This window comes from Camarhynchus parvulus, chromosome 5, assembly GCF_901933205.1.
Source record: "Camarhynchus parvulus chromosome 5, STF_HiC, whole genome shotgun sequence".
Classification (NCBI taxonomy): domain Eukaryota; kingdom Metazoa; phylum Chordata; class Aves; order Passeriformes; family Thraupidae; genus Camarhynchus; species Camarhynchus parvulus.
In genome coordinates, this window is record NC_044575.1 from 44,253,360 (window position 1) to 44,269,892 (window position 16,533).

The following is a 16,533-nucleotide window of genomic DNA, read 5'->3' on the forward strand; positions in this document are numbered from 1 at the left end:
CAATTCTTATATTTAGGGCTAATTTCTTAACTGACCCACAGAGTTACGTTAATCTCAATATTTTTATAGAAATCAGGAGCATAGTAAACAAAAGTTTATTTCTAGTAAAAAATTCAGTTCACATGTTTTCCAATTTATTATACAATTACAAGACCAACAGTGATAAAAATTACAGGCATAAATAAAAAACCATGAAACATCAGCTCAAACATTGAAGTCCTAGTGGATAAATGTTTACCGGAAGAATTGTTTGTTTGAAAACATGAGTGAAAATAATTTATCCAAAATAAATATCTGGCAAAAGATAAAATTAACTATTATTAGTATTATAAAATGAACTCAAGCAACATACATCCCTTTGTTGTGTGCACAATCAGTACACAGTTTGTGTATAGGTGATAATGAAAGACATAATGCATTAAAATGGAATGCCAGACTGTAACAACTGCTCACTTCATACTGTAAAATAGTAAATGAATGCAATGCTAATATAGCTAACTTCACAAAGCAGATGTTAAAAAAATATATTTCATCTGCACATTTCCTCCACCTGTTATCAAGAAGCTGCAACATAAAGCCGAATAAAAAATATTAATCTATTCTTAGTTTTAAATGATGTTCAGAAAAACTACGGAGAATATACTCTTACCATGATACAAATAAATGTAAAAAACACTTCTGTATCAGTATTTTACCACTATTCCATCTGCAACAGAAATGCAGTCCTTCATCTGAATAAATGTAGACTGGATGCTCTTCCCCTAAGACCTTTCTAAATACAGTAGTAACAACTTCAGATTGTTATTGCAGACAAACATGAATCCCACCTGGCCTGTTGCCACGTAGTCCTTGAGGGGATGGATAGCAAGGCAGAGGATGTCGTCGTCGTGGCCCAGGTAGAAGCGCTGCGTGTTCTGCTGCCGGTTGTACACCACCCCCACTGCCGCCACGTGGTACACGATCTCACCCGTCTGCGTGTAGAACAGATTGCTCCGGCAGTCGTAACCCCTGTAACTGAGGCAACAAAAAAGGTTTGTCCACCAAAGCCATAAACATCTATACTGAAACTGACAAAGTCACGCTGGTGAATTTTGTGAGTGTAAAACTCACGTTACTTACCAATTACTGTTTTGTGGTTTTAAAATTATGAATATACTTTCCCATTCTTAAAGGGACATCAATTTATCAATCTAATTTACTACTCAGACGCTGGTACTACAAGCACTAGTTTAAAAGTGGCACTTAATTGTTACTTTCCACAGCTAGTTTAGAAGAGAAAGTAATGGCTAGTAGTTTTTTCAGACCACATGGAGAAGTTGGGCATGCAACATGTAGTTAAGTAAAGTAGAGAATGTCTAAAGTATTAGTTTTGGCTATTTCCTACTGCTCAAAAATCAGGCAGCAAAACATGACCATTTCTGGAAACTTGATAAGAGGAAAAAAATGCCTTTTTTTTATAGAACAGTTTCCTTTTCTGAAGGAAAACCTTTCTAGTGATACAGGAACTGGCACAAGTAGGCCAATTCCCAACTAAGGTCTGTATACACTATCTCAGTACACTCATTTCTTCCTAGGTGTGACTAAGATCATGAAGTTACACCCATCTTTCCTTATGTACACAGTGCAACCATATGCACTGGGGAATTAATGAATCTGTAAGGCAGCTGATCAACTTCAGTTTAATGAATATTCCAAACACCACAAATCCATGTTCATAAACACTAGATCTGTGCATTACTGGAAAACAACAGAGCACATACTTGGAACAGATTTGAATATAATGTATTTCACTTGGCTCACCTACATTACACACAATGGTATTTATGTCACTGTACGTGATTAGAGAAAAATTACTAAGATCACCACACAAAGTTCTTAAACCGACCAGCAGATAGTCCAGGTCCACTGCTCCCCAGAAGAAGAATATTGTATTTCATGAACTTGCATCTCAGACTTTTGGAAGATCATGAAATTCCTCCCTGCCCAGTTCTAACCTGTCCAGGTCCCTCCAGATGGCAGCACAGTCATTGGGTCTGCCAGCCTCTCCTCCCAGCTTTGTACTGTCTGCCATACTGTGAAGTCCAAAGCTGGGTCTCATTAGATCACAAAAAAAAGAAAATGAACTTCTTAAACCGGTGGAAACTGTGATAGCATAGAAATAAAGCATTTAAATAGGGCTCCCTTCAACTCACTGTTTAGATTGGTATTCACAAGCAGACTCTTAACTTCAGATTTGGTCCTAGTCCAGCAACTTTTCAGTGTCTGCTCAGCTACTGTCCCTTCAAGGTCTCTAGCAGAATCTCGCCTCACATTTGATCTGAGGCTCAGCTATGTCTGCTCCCTGCTCTTCTCAAAGTGACCAACAGCTTAGACTCAGAATACAACTGCAGGCTCTTCAGTCCTGCTGTGCTCTCCCTCCACCCGCATCCTTCACTAACAACCTTCCCCCACAGCAGCGTGTGCAGATGCTTGGAAGCTGATTTCTGCCTAACCAGAGTGCTGTCTGCTTGCAGCCTTCTTAGTGTACAGCCACTAGGTTTTTAAGGAATAGAATATACAATGGCCTACAGAAACTATGAAGAAAAAAACAAAAATAACCTATCACAGTATGTAACATCACCATTTTAAGTACATGACAACACTCTGTGAGGGGCAGGGACTATAAAGGCAGGCACAGTGCCAAAGAAGATACCTGAACCTATTGTTGCTCAGACATAATTTTCCTGTGCTTCACTCTGCACTGTACTCTGTTAAACATGCTAGATTTTCTTTGCAAGCAAAAGTAATTCTAAAAAAAGGCCAAATATTCATCCTAAAGGAAAATATTAAAAACACAAACAAACAACAAAAACCAACATCTATGAAAATATGCGTGCTGAAAGAAATACTGGACATTGAGGAATTTCTTGCAAGCTTAGCAGTCACCTATAAAAGTAAAAGGTGTGAAGACAGCAAAAGAGTTTCAGGTCCTCCTACACACAACCCAGAAACTCAGAATTTTCCCAGCTCATGAGAACAATTGCCTATATACCCTAAATTAAACCTAGTGGAACTGAGTTCATTAGTGCCATGTATCACAGGACTACTCAAAATATCCAAAATGTATCTAGGGTGCAGGAAAATGGTTCTTATTATTCATAACTTCTTGTGATAGAAGTTAATTTTAGTTAATTTCCTCTAGTTATTACAAAAATTAGTACAATCAATTGTTTACAATTAAAATACAACATATTTTGCCAAAATACCAAGCAGTGCAAAGATTGTCACCACATTTGGTCTTTCCCATGGGCCAGTGTAGTAACTCCTTGACAATAAAGGTACTTTTTACCAGAGGGAAAGTGATGGGCCTAAGTTAAACAACAATGAAAAGAACCATATTTCAATGTAGAAGATCATTCTCTAGGAATATTCTACACTGTTCCAAAATACTTACATCTCCATATTATTAAACCAATTTAGAACTGAGATTACTAGCTAATCTCTGAAAAAGCATTAAGAGAAATAATTCATTCACATGCAGAAAACAAACCAAAGAAATTTACAAGGCATCTTTATTAGCAACTATAAATCAAACAATAATGAAAGCAAGCTCTGTATTGTAGTTACTGAATAATATATAACAAGGCACAATGAAAGTAAGAATTCATTCTGCCATAGTTAATTATCCAGGCTTGATTCAAGTTAATGTGACAGTAACTATCAGAAGAAGATGTAGCTTCCTAAGTACTACATAGGGAAAAGAAATTGCCATTACCAAAGTCATAGGTATGACTTTGGTAACGGCAAGAATACCAGGGGCTGCATTCAATTTGAGATTCAGACATGTAAACATAGGTGTTCACATGTTTGTTAGATACATTAACTCCTACATTTTAATCAACACAGTTGTAGTCAACAGAGTCAGTTGAACCTGCAGGGCTGCTCAGCTGGCCAACCATCAGCATTGCATTTTACCTGAGCCAAATCACTCCTTGTGCTCTGCTGATTACTGACTGAATCTCCAATGACTGTGATGGAAGTTTAGATATACACAGAAAACCATTTCCTTTTGGGCACATCACTGGGAATTCTGTAACCTGAAGCTGAACCCTCCCCGCATCTGCAAGTTACACATCTGTATCCAGCTCACAGGCAACTTCACAAGTACTGTCCTCTCTGGGAAAAGAGTCAATGTCCATTGCTTGATTAATGCTGTAAGAGTTTCAAAATTTGGATGTTATTCTTCAAAATATATGTGGGAAGCTTCCACATGTAGTCCAATCCTCCCTCAAAATCTCTAGAAGAACCAAATGTCAAAACAAACATGATTGAGAACAGAGTCTTTAGTACAAAGGTGGAGACTTCATTTTTTAAAAACATATTCTGCATAGCAGTAGTTTTCTCAAGAGGACCCACTCACAGGCTATTCCCTTCAGATGCTATTTGCAGGTATTTGTAGGAATCCATGCAAGATGTTATAAGGCTCTCATTACAGAGCATTCCCATGTCATCTACCAATTTGATCTTAAGGTAAAGTTAGTTTATTGAATATCCTGAAATTCAAACTAGATTGTGCTTAAATACTTTGAATATTGAAAAATAATTCTATGATTCTATGAATATTCAAAAATATTAAAAAATCATTCTTGTGAAATCAACAACATAGCTCTGAGAGAATGCAGGGCATGAGTATTATTATTTCCTGCCAGCAAAAAGCATAAGCATCAAGTCCAAGAAAAATGTTCTCCTGAATACTTCATGTTTCTGAACCACCACCCTGCCAAATACATGGCAGAATTAAAAGACAGGAATAATCAAAAAGAGGCCAAATTTGTACACCAATTCAACAAAGTGTTTCTGATCATGACTGAATCAGATCTCTTAGAGAAAGACACAATTGAATCTCCTAATAGAAGTTCTTTCCTCATCCATGTTAGTCAGAAGCTGGCTCACACACTGAATTTTATTACCTTCCAAAACAGGAAGTAACCAGAGGTTTAAAAGATTTCTTACAGGTTATCAAGAGATTTTTAAAAGTTTGTCTTTCACGGCAGTTGACAAATTCAAAACACAACACCAACAAGCTCAAAAACAAAGAAAGGAAAAAGTGCTTCTGATTCCCCTAATCAAGAAAAAGCACCACTTCTTACATTTTCAAGGAACATCCAAGACATTTCCATTCAGCTAAAGAAAGATGAAGCAAAGCAGACTTCCTGAATCAGAGAATATGCCTATTACTCACTTGGATGTGGGTCACTTTAAAGTTAACAGCCTGGACATTGAGAAAAATCTGATGTTCAGCATGGATTCTTCATTAGTTTTCTTGATGCCCATAGGGTAACCAGACAGAACTCAACAGGACATTCTACTTCTGGTCATTCCTGGATATTCTGGTCAAGCTTCACTTCTGTTGTGAAGGAAATAACAACAATACCAAAGATCCAGGGCCCTTGCTTGTGCTACATGTTCTTCAGGATCATTTGGTTTTATTCTTAGACCAACTTTTAAAGACTACATACAGCAGCTACCCACCTTAATGCATTCTCTATACAGATATAAAAATCTTCAACTGAGAATTTGGGAGCACCAAAAAGAGAAATGAAAAACCCCAGCTCTGTACCAAGCTTCCCAGTTGTCATAATTTTCAAAGCTACTATATGTCTTCTGCAGACAAAATTTATCATTTGAATATTAACTATTCTTAGCCAATTAATTTATTAAGCATTGCATGTGGAGCCTAATACAATTGTTTAAGTGTCATTATAAAGGCAGTATCAGTAACTTCTCCCTGCATTTAGTTATATCTGAAAAGAAGCTGTATTCCTGCAAAGAGCTTTCTTTCAAAAGGAAAACTTGACTTGCAACGTCTCACTTGAATAAAGGCTTTGGTTTTGCTTTATATCAAAAGAATTTATATTTCTGATCATTATTCTAATGTAGTAATATCTCGTACCAGTTTGCTTTAAAACACCACTTCTTTTTTCTGATAAAAAGTCTTCACTTATGAAGCATTATGGGAAACTACTAATCCTAAAGATGAAATCATAAGATTTCAAGGATGCATCCAAAAGTCATTCTGCTACTCAAAATAGCACCAAAAAAAAGAATAACCTCATTATTAACATACTTACAAGACCTATTAAGAATTGCATTTAATTCCTAAATTAAGAAAGGAACATGTAAGTTGTTTCAAACTAGATACAAACAGCTCATACTTTTTTTTAATAAATCACTGCTAGAAACACCACTTTGTCCAGAACCCAGTCATCTTCAACTACACAAAGTTTCTGCTCTATCAAAATCATACATCAAAGAGAGCTACTGCTTTCCAGATACTGAAAAGTATGGGTGAGATTACTGAATACCTTATTTAGTCACTTGTATTCAAGCAATAAGTACCAGCTAAAGTTTGACTTCAAATTCACTTCAGAATTCATGTGCAGAATTAGTATACTGGCATCAAAGCTTTCTATTTATTTAGTGTAAATTTATTTCTACAGATATAAATAAAAATAGCAAATCATAAAGCAACAGCCATAAAAGTCTTTAATCAGATTATTGAATTATAAACACCAGTCCATAAAATCAAACGATCTGCTTGTATATTTTAAAGAATGCTAGTTTGCATACCCATGAACAAAATGTAGTCTTATACTGTTCCCTGGGGCTCGCTCACGTCTCTTAGAAGCTGCACTTTTTCTTTTTTCTTTGCATTGCTCTTTAAGTTGAGGTAGATCTTCTTTGTAAACCTTGAAGAAAAAGCATACATAACTGAAAAAAACCCTCCAATACCTATAGCTGGTGACTGTATAGTGCAACTTGGTTGTAAATTGCATTCTAGGATTACATGTAATAATTTTTCTCTCTGTTACTATTAACTAATATCTTAGTTGTAATTATTAATTAATCATTCTATTTTAATAAGCTTGTTCTTTAGAATGCATCAGATAACAAAAATTCTAAAGGTTTTGGTTAGTTCCCATGCAGTCTCCCCAGTTTTGAGATTTCAACAGTCTTCGTAAATGACCAACTTAAACTCTAGGAAGCTTCCAACTGCCATTAGAACTAAAATCTTTACCTGCCGACGATAGGTGATCTGTGTCTCTTGTTCAATTTCAGAGTCCAGCTCTGGAACATCAGACTGATCTGAATCTGATTCATCACTATTAGAATCAACCAGACTCTCTGTCACCAAGAAACAGAAATAAAAAATTAAGCAACCTAAATTACAAGCCAGAAAGAAAGTTTAAACTAACTGCTTAAAGTTTCTGATTTGATCATCAATGCTTATGTTAATACAACATAAAATGCTAATAATTGACAGGAACAATTCTGCTGCTAGATAGGAAATAAGCCATAAATATGATAATTTTAGGTGCTGGAGAGAGTTAGTTTTCATTAACTGAAATAATTTCATGAGCTTTAATGTTAGGAAAAAAGGAAAAGGAAGGTAATTAAGTAATCAGTATAAAGCAGAAACTAAGACTTGCACAAAATTAACAAAGGGTCCAAAGAGAAACTCATGTTAAAGTGAGCCACTGATGCAAGTAGAAATTCTTCAAGTAGATTGAGGGGAGGGAAAAAATTACAGATGGGAAGAAAGAGAAAAATTTTTTGTGACTGCAGAGAAAAAGGGTAGTCACATAAAGTTTGACGCGTAGGAAGAGCCCTTCCATTGTTTCCTTGTGCATTTGTCACTGAGAAGTTCAGCACTGCATCTGTATTTATTCATCTGTTTGCTAAATACACACTGATACATATTCATCTGATCTGAGCAATTAAATGGTGAAACAGCCTATTTTATTGTAACTCTATATTCTCATTTCCCCAGAGGATTCTCTAAAATCCTTTAGGAATTTCCAAGGGAGGCACTCAGTTAACTGTTTTGATTTTAGGAAACTCATGAGAATAACTGTTTAATTAGTGACTAGTGGAAACATGATCTTCATTTTTTCCCAAACACTAAACATCTATATTCTGCTTAAAAAAACAGTTATAATACTTAAATTATCATCGAAACACTTCAAAATTTTAAACAAATTAGTATAAAACTGTGACACCTGAGCATGCAGTTGTTGTCAATCTAGTAAATGGTGATATATATACAGAATTCAGAAATTCCTATCTGTGTTTGAACTTTAAAATTTTTCTTTGTAAGAGTCACAGCAGTGAAGGTTTTTCATACCCTTGCTAGCCTGAACACGCAGGTGTGATGGTTTGACTGTTGACCAAATGCCAGCGCACAGATTTTTTAAATCCTCACCAAAGATCAATTAATGCCAAACCAGGATCACAGGGTACTGGCAAATATCAGACAACTTTATCAGGTGCTTCAGGCATCTCCAAAGTTTAAAGAACAACAACTGTTGTAATTGTGAAGACTGACAATTTTGAATATTTATTTCAATACCCTCACCGAAGAATTTTACCTCTCTTTTAGCCTCCCTGCCTTCCATCCTTTTTTGGTGTTTTTTTCAGTTAGTTCCTTACCTTGGGGTGCTATATGAAGAGTGTCCTTCAGCTTGCGGTCAGGGACAAACTTCCACTGAAAGACAGAATGATCAGCTCCCCCAATGGAGACAACCCACTGGTGATCGTGCGACCATCTGACGTTCGTCACGTGAGCAGAATGACCAAGATATTTTTTAAACTTTGCTCCTAGAACAAGAATAAAAATATCTCTCAATATTTCTGAAAGAAATGTTTCAGAAGCACCTCAGAAAATCATATTAAAGAACCCCTAGAAAAAGTAGTGTTTAATAAACATATTCTAATTTCTACTGGTATTTTAATCAATAGCAACAACTTTTTGCAGTTTTCACAAATTTTAATGAGTGTATAAGATACATTTTTAAGTTTAGGTTCCAAAGTATAACTTAATCAAGTCAAACACAAGAACAGAAGACATATGATAATGCTGTATGAGGTGTATCAGAGATTTTAAAAATTTAACTGTATTAATTTTATTTTATTTATTTCTTTAATAATTTTTACAAAGTAAAATTATTACTTCTACTTTGAAAAAATACAATTATTTAAATCATGTATATTTAAGTCTGTGAAAACAACCCCATTTACATGCTTGTAGCACAAGTTCCCAATGTACAATGTCAGTGCTAAGCACTTCTGACAATTCATCTCCTCCCATGTTTAGCAGTAGAACTGGTAGTAGTAGCACTGTGACAGTGGTCACAAGGGTTTTCAGGATGAGGGAAGCTACATCCAGTCAATGTTTTCATGGCTACATAACCACAACACAATCATTGGATGAGTTAACTGAAATGAAGCTCCTAACAGCACTCCATTATAAGTAATCTTTTAGATCAGAAAGGCTTCATTGTTTCAGAGCTGTTTGAAGAACTTCATTCTACACATCATCCAATGTTAATGCTGGCTACAAATGCATGGATAGATCTTAGGATTTGTCTTCAACATTTATGTATTTAAATGAATGTTTTGGATGTTGTTTTTAAAGACTTGTATTCCCCCATTTTTTAAAACCCTTTTTGAACAAAGTGATATTAAAAGTCATTTAATTTTCCAGTCTTCTAATACATTTTTCTTAAATAGTCACAATTTAAAAACCGGCAATAATTGAATTTAAAAGGCACTACCTTTTCTTAGACATGGGTACCGAAAGAGCTTTACTATTCCGTAATCATCAGCTGTAACCATAACTTGACCAATAAAATTCGCATCCACTGAATTTATATCATTTATATCGGAATATTTGGGCCAGATTCCATTAACTTCAAGGCCAGAAACACAGGTCCATGATGCCCACTGAATGCCTTTCAATTCCTCCTTGTTTGTTACTTCTTTTCCACCTAAGCAAAAAATAAAGAGCCATTTCTCAATATTCACTCATGTAATTTTAAAGAATGCAACATTTTTAAAAACTCTCTAAAATCTGAAACAAAGTACAACAGAATTAAAAACCAACTTCTGAAATGGTCCTGAGCTAGTATTGCCTATTATGACCAACAGTATCAGTAAGAAGACTTCTCAAGACTATTTAACAGAAGATCACAGGTTTGGTACTTTATAGACTTTATTAATTCTTGGTATCCACTTGAGGCTGTGTTATTTTTTAAATGTTTATCAAAAATACATGCAATCATTCTAAGATAAAGTTCATAAAAAATTCTGTTGCTGAATGATTGTAGAAACTTGGATTATTTAGAGGAAGAACTGAAGAACTCACATCTGGCCACTGCAAATTACTAAAACCACCTATTTTGTGCTTAGACCCTTGTTACATTATTTCACACCAGCCCTATCTGTAGTGAGATTGATCCAATCCCACAAGGTAAGAGCTGAGGAACTGAGTCAGACCAAAGGCCCAATAAATAGTGACTGTGTGCTCTGGAAAGGCCAGAAGCCAAGGGCTAGAGCAATGCAGGAACAGTGCAAGCAAAGGTGAAAGCTTTGGTGAGTCAGATTGAACACACACCTGCAGAAGGTGAGCAGGACAACAATCCACTTCTCAGCCTTTCAGTCACGAATCCATGCAAACTAGGATTAACAATACTGTTTATATCCATAACTAAGTCCTGCAGGTCTTGGGCCAGACAACTGTAAGTTCCTTAATTCATTGTGGAATTTCAAGTGTTACACAATTTGATCATTACTTTGCAATGTATGGGAGATTCCTCTAACTCCACTGACTTTGATAAAGTTTTTTTCATAAACAAGGTTTCACAATCCCACATTCTAACATATGAAGAAACTCCAGGTTGAAATCTGTCTTACAACTTCAAATTGCTCCTGCTGTGTCTGTTTGTTACTGTCTAATTAAATTCTCACTATCTTTTCTTACACATCTTCAGCTGCATTCAGTGCACAGAATCAAAAGTGCACAGAATGAATGGAATGCTTCAGCAGAGAATCATAAAAAGCTCCAAGAATCTGTGAATAATGTACAGTGCAAAGCATAACTCTTTATAAATCTGTATAAGAATGGACAATATAAAAAGTGGTGATAATACACAGTTACCACAAATAAAAATACTACAAAGATGAGTGGGAAGAATACAGAATATTATGTGAAGAGCATATGCAACAGACAGAAATCAAGCCTTGTGATAAAAACTGCCATTGGTGCATTCTAAAAAGGACTACTTAAATCTCAAGCTTTAAGATAGCACTATGTGCATGTCCTCTACATAGGGAACTACCTTAATAGAAATTATTTCAAGACTGTGGGACACTTCAGTCAAGTTTTCAAGAAAACTGTCTTGAAAACACTGGCAATAGTAGGATTATCACAAAGTTCCTCACAGTAAAAGTTCTTTTAAATTAAATTTCTCAGTCTGCTGCATAGTTTTAGACAACCAAATGCTTCTTCTGAGCTGCAACATACCTATTATTCCACACACTTCAAAAACCATTCAGTGCAATAAAATAATAATTTATTTAATATCCAAGCTCTATAAGAACAAAGCTGTTAAGCTATTGCAAAATTTAATTTAAATGCTGCATTTTAATTTTTCTAAAAAATGTGGGAGCAAAAATTTATTTTTGAGAAACAAAATAAATTATAAGGCAGCATCTCTAGTATAAAAATATACATTGGAAAGAAGACTAAACATATAAGGATAAAAGTATTTCAGGAACTTTGCCAGAAAAATGCTGTACTTACTCAGATGTGGCAAATAATCTTATGAGCTTACAAAACCCTTCATCTATGCCCCCATGCCTTGAACCAGGATTTACATTTGGGGTTTTTTTTTTTAAAAATCACTATATCTTATTTCTGTTATAAGTAACAAATAGCATGAAGGCAACCCAGAACCTTACCTGGCATTCTATAAAAAAGTCTCTTTCCATTGCCATCATTGGTCTGTAAGTATTTACTGTCTGAGGACCAATCCATATGTGTGATGAAGCTTAAGGATCCAACACATTCCCCAACTTTCTTGTATCGCTGAACAACACCATATATATCCACAGAGCTGTCATTGGAGCCAACAGCGAGGAAGTTCCCATCTGGAGAATATTTGAGTTCATGAATAGCTTCTTTCCTGTCTTTGATATGAACAACCTCAGTCATATCTCTGTAGTATGAAAGAAAGTATGTCATAAGTAGAGAAGAGCCTCATCACACTGTCAAGTTCCCAGTCTAAAAAATGAACAAGATTGTGAAATTACATATTGAACCTAACTATCCTGCGTGCAAACACAATACTGCTGTTATTAGAATTGGTTAGGGCTTCATGGAGGAAAAAAAAGAAGGAAACAGTGACACAAGAAGATGCTTCACTGGGCTGAAGGACAGTGAACAAAAGGAACTGTTCAAGTGGGGTTCACAAGAAATTTCATCAAGTAAATGATGCGATCTTTATTCACCCATGGAAGGAAACTTCACTGACATGAGAAACAAATCTCATTTTCCCTTTAAAACTGTGGGGTCACAGCAGCACAAGGCAGTACTTGTTTTGTATGCATGATGTGCTGACAGCAGAATTCCAACACATAAAAACAACTTACAAAGTAAAGGAAATTTATTTCTTAGTAATTCAGCGATAATTCATAAATATAAAAGCTAAAGTAAAACATTTCCTAGAACACTGCCATTCCCTGCAAATAGACCAGTATACTTTTTCAAATGAGTTGTTATAGAACAACATGACCATACGTAGCACACATTTAAAAAATCAAAGCACCCTCCACAATTTAAAACAAAAACACAAGTGACGACGTGCATGGCCACAAGAGATCAAAACATGAATAACATATCTATATTTAAGTTTTGTACCATACCTGACTCGAAGCACAGTGAAAGAGCCATCCTTCATGCCAAGAGCAAGATGGATTCCATCGGTGCTGACGGCAGCACAGCGAATGGGCTCCTCCATGTTGCACCGGGCAATCAGAGCATGGTCTATTAAACTCCAGATTCTAAAACAAAGTCATGATTTCGCATGTAAAATGGGTGTGCAGCTTTTTCAGAGAGAAGATGAAGCCCTTCATTTCTGCACAATGCTGGACATGGCAGTGTCCCTATTTTAAAATAAGTTTCCACAAGGAAAATCTAAAACGTAAGTGTGAATTATGCATACAGTAAGAAATATTCTTATATTTTAAAAGGCGGGAATATCTCTAATGAGAAAATGTGGGGATAGATTAATTTTGATCTTCTGCATTTGAAAAAAAATATAAAAAAATTATAGCATATGACAATACATGCTTTTTAGACCACTCCTGCAAAAATTCCATTATTTTTCTAATCATTTTTGCCAGAAACATTAAATAACAATTAGAGACTTTGATCAGTATAAACAACTTTTCCTATTATGAATTCATTATTGATAACTCCTTATAACTAATAATATTCAAATATGTGAGTTTTTATAACAAGGTAGATTACATCTATTATTTACAATTATATCTGGAATTTGAGAGTAATAATAATATTAATAATTGAATTACTGATTTGCTTAACTGTGTTGCACTCAAGATATTCAGCAAAAATGCCAACATATTTAACTTAGAAAAGGCAGTTTTGAGAAAAAAAAATAGAGATGAACATGCAGGAGGGAGTAATTTGGGCTTTTTGAGCATTTATATTCTGTTTACAATGCATGGACTGGGTTTGATGAAATTCACACATTAAAAGTTAATTTGCAGCATTTGGAAAAGTAAATATGATAAGAGTAAAATGTGTAAGTTTTTATCCCAGATTTTTTTTTCATTGCAAGCTGTGCATGCTTAACATAACTCCTGAAAAGGAAAGACTTAAAGGACACTTGTCTCTGAGCACTCAGTGTTAGCCCAAACAAAATGTTTTCAAATTTCATAAATGGGGGGTTTTGGGAAATACATACTTCCACTGTATTTTATTACCAGAGAGCACTCATTTCCTGGGTAGCTCAACTGTAGGAGTGCATCAATGCTACATTTTACTAACTTTAAAATGCATACATTTCAATTAGGTTACCTATAAAATGAATTGATTGCCTAAAACTGTATGCAGTTTAACAAAGAAACAAAATTTAACCTGACTGATCGATCATCGCTTCCAGTCATGGCCAGGGGTTTTGTAGGATGGACAGCCAAAGCCCAGAGCTCTCCTTCACAGTGCCCCTGCATTAGCAGGAAAGGCTTGTTACGCTCATGCACCACAATTTCAAAAATTTCACTATCTTGTGTCCCAACGAGTATATGGTCCCCTCTCCAGCAAACACTTCTTACAGAGAGACCTGCAGAAGAGATTGTTACTGAGAGATACATCCTCAGAACTTGTAAGGTAAAGTAAGCAAAAGACAAAACATAAAAGCAAGAAAATGTCAAGAAGTCTCCATATCCCTTCTCTTACTCCTGGATTTACTTCTTTTACTCTTTTTCTCTATTTCATAGATAGTGGCATACTTGCCCTTGGAACATGAACTTTTTCATGACTACTTGGAGGATATATATATAGGCTATACCAAGAGGTAAGACAGCGGAGTAGCAGAAAATGCAATTAAGAAAATGAGCAAGAGGACAGGTCACAGAGACAATCCTCAGAAGTATATATATTAAAAAAAAAGAGTGAAGGGAAAAGAGTCAGAAAACTCATTTTATTCAATATAAGATTTTTTTTTAAAACTGCTTGCTCTGCCATGGGCATTTGACAAGCCAAAAGTTTATGGTAAGAATCTGTTACATCAGAAGTAAAGGAGGAAACTGGAGGTGAGAACAAGAATGAAAGAATGAAACTGAATGAAACAGCTTTCAGCTTTCAGCTACATGCATCAAAATTGAGAAGCACCAGCTGAGTAAATTTAAATTTAAAACAGAGCCACTCTACTCCAGGGCATATTTAAAATTAAATGTGTTCCACCTTGTTGCAATACTTCATGATCTTGGTGGGAATGCCATGTCAATTATACCATACAAAGACTTCACTTGTAATCAGTTATGTATTGACCCTCAGTATCTCATTGCTATCATACATTCTGACACATTTTCAAATTCTTGGCAAGATATTAGAAAATAACAAAAGTGACTGGGGGTGGTGAAAACCAAATGCCAACAAAAGCAATATTGTAAGTGATACTATTGCTTCAGTACATGTTTGTATTCTTATCCTAAATCATTACAGCAACTGTATCTGAAACACTCTATGTGAAGTTTTAGCATGACATGACCTGTAACTGAAGTCATATTTACAAATAAGCAGTGTTCTAAGTTTCACAAAACTGTAGATAACATCCAAATAGTTTTAATGACTATTTGGATAACTAGCAAATGAAATTGTTGTACTGCATTGTTTTACACTGTAGATCTCACTGCCTCAAGTTCTCTTAAAGCATTACTGCTCCTTGTTAAAAACTGCTGTGCTCTAGAAACAATACAAATAAAAAATTGAATCTGTGTCTACATCATCATCACATGTACTGTTTGTAAAAGTAACTGTGACCTTCATACTAGTGGGCATGATCTATTCTATTTCTAGCAAATAGTTCATGGTAACGTACATAAAACAACACTTTGGGTTTTAAAGTCTTTTCTTGTTCAAAACACTGATAAATTTCCTGTCTTACTGGTATAATGACAGCAAGAAACTTCTCTTTACCTTTATACCCCTGGTCTGTTTCCCTGAGATCAATCACAGTAATTGGTTTAAAATTTAAGTCCCACAAGCGAACGCAGCCATCCCTGCCACCAGTGGCAAATCCCTCTTCACATGCATTCATGCTGAAAATTCCTGCCTAAAGAGAGAAGAAAGTTACTTTTAACAACATACACAAATTGGAGAAAACCAGTGTGCAACCAATACAAGCTTCAAATACGAGAAAGTCAGAAATGGAAACTAACTCAAAACGAGCAGAATTAACCACAAGCGACAAACAGAAAGTGAATTGCTGCAGGAATTATTTCCTTCTGATGATCATCATCATGGTGATGCTGCTTCTCATCCCTAGGAAGAGCTTAGTTTTGTATCCTCTTGCCTTAGGATCTGGTCCAACTCTGATAAATGTCAGCATGAAGATTTCCCATGATCTCAAAGGCTTGCTTTAGGGCCTTTGTTGCTAGTACCCAGCTGCTATACAACAATGCAAAAAACATCTGGGATTTTTTTATTTTTTAAACCAAGCATGATTGATTTAAAATTTAAGTTTAGAAATAAAACTTAAGAAAAACAATGATCATGCTACACCATTGAAAACAATATAAATTCTTATTTTAAAGGCAAACATCATGAAACCAAACCTAACCCATTTTCTTCAACTCACTTGACATGTTTTCTTCAGGATAACAAAAAGTCAAAGATGATACATGTAGTATTAAAATAAAGATACTATAGCCAAATAGCCACTATATTTGATTTAACATCATACACATCTAAATGGCATACACACTATTGGGTTTTTTTAATTACCTACACAACTCACTAGCCTTATGTTCAGAAATAACTCACACATTTCAATGAGCAAAGCTACTGAAAGGGCAACTTTAGCTGATGAGCCTATGAGAAGTTTAAAAATTGCTTTATATTTAAGTATGTAATATTCAGCTACAACAAAAGTAAACAAGACAGCATTAGAAACAATGGAAGAGAAAATCTGT

At 35.2% G+C, this 16,533-nt stretch overlaps 1 protein-coding gene across 1 annotated transcript in view; it reads right to left on the minus strand.

Moving 5' to 3' along the window:
• EML5 (EMAP like 5) overlaps nt 1-16,533 on the minus strand; it is a 90,063-nt gene that overhangs the window by 39,948 nt on the left and 33,582 nt on the right. The window contains exons 6-14 of the mRNA XM_030950016.1: nt 15,539-15,674; nt 13,979-14,180; nt 12,742-12,879; nt 11,779-12,035; nt 9,594-9,806; nt 8,470-8,637; nt 7,058-7,164; nt 6,610-6,728; nt 828-1,014 (exon numbers count right to left, since the gene is read on the minus strand). Coding sequence (XP_030805876.1) covers nt 828-1,014; nt 6,610-6,728; nt 7,058-7,164; nt 8,470-8,637; nt 9,594-9,806; nt 11,779-12,035; nt 12,742-12,879; nt 13,979-14,180; nt 15,539-15,674 — 1,527 coding nt within the window. The remainder of the gene's footprint in view (nt 1-827; nt 1,015-6,609; nt 6,729-7,057; nt 7,165-8,469; nt 8,638-9,593; nt 9,807-11,778; nt 12,036-12,741; nt 12,880-13,978; nt 14,181-15,538; nt 15,675-16,533) is intronic.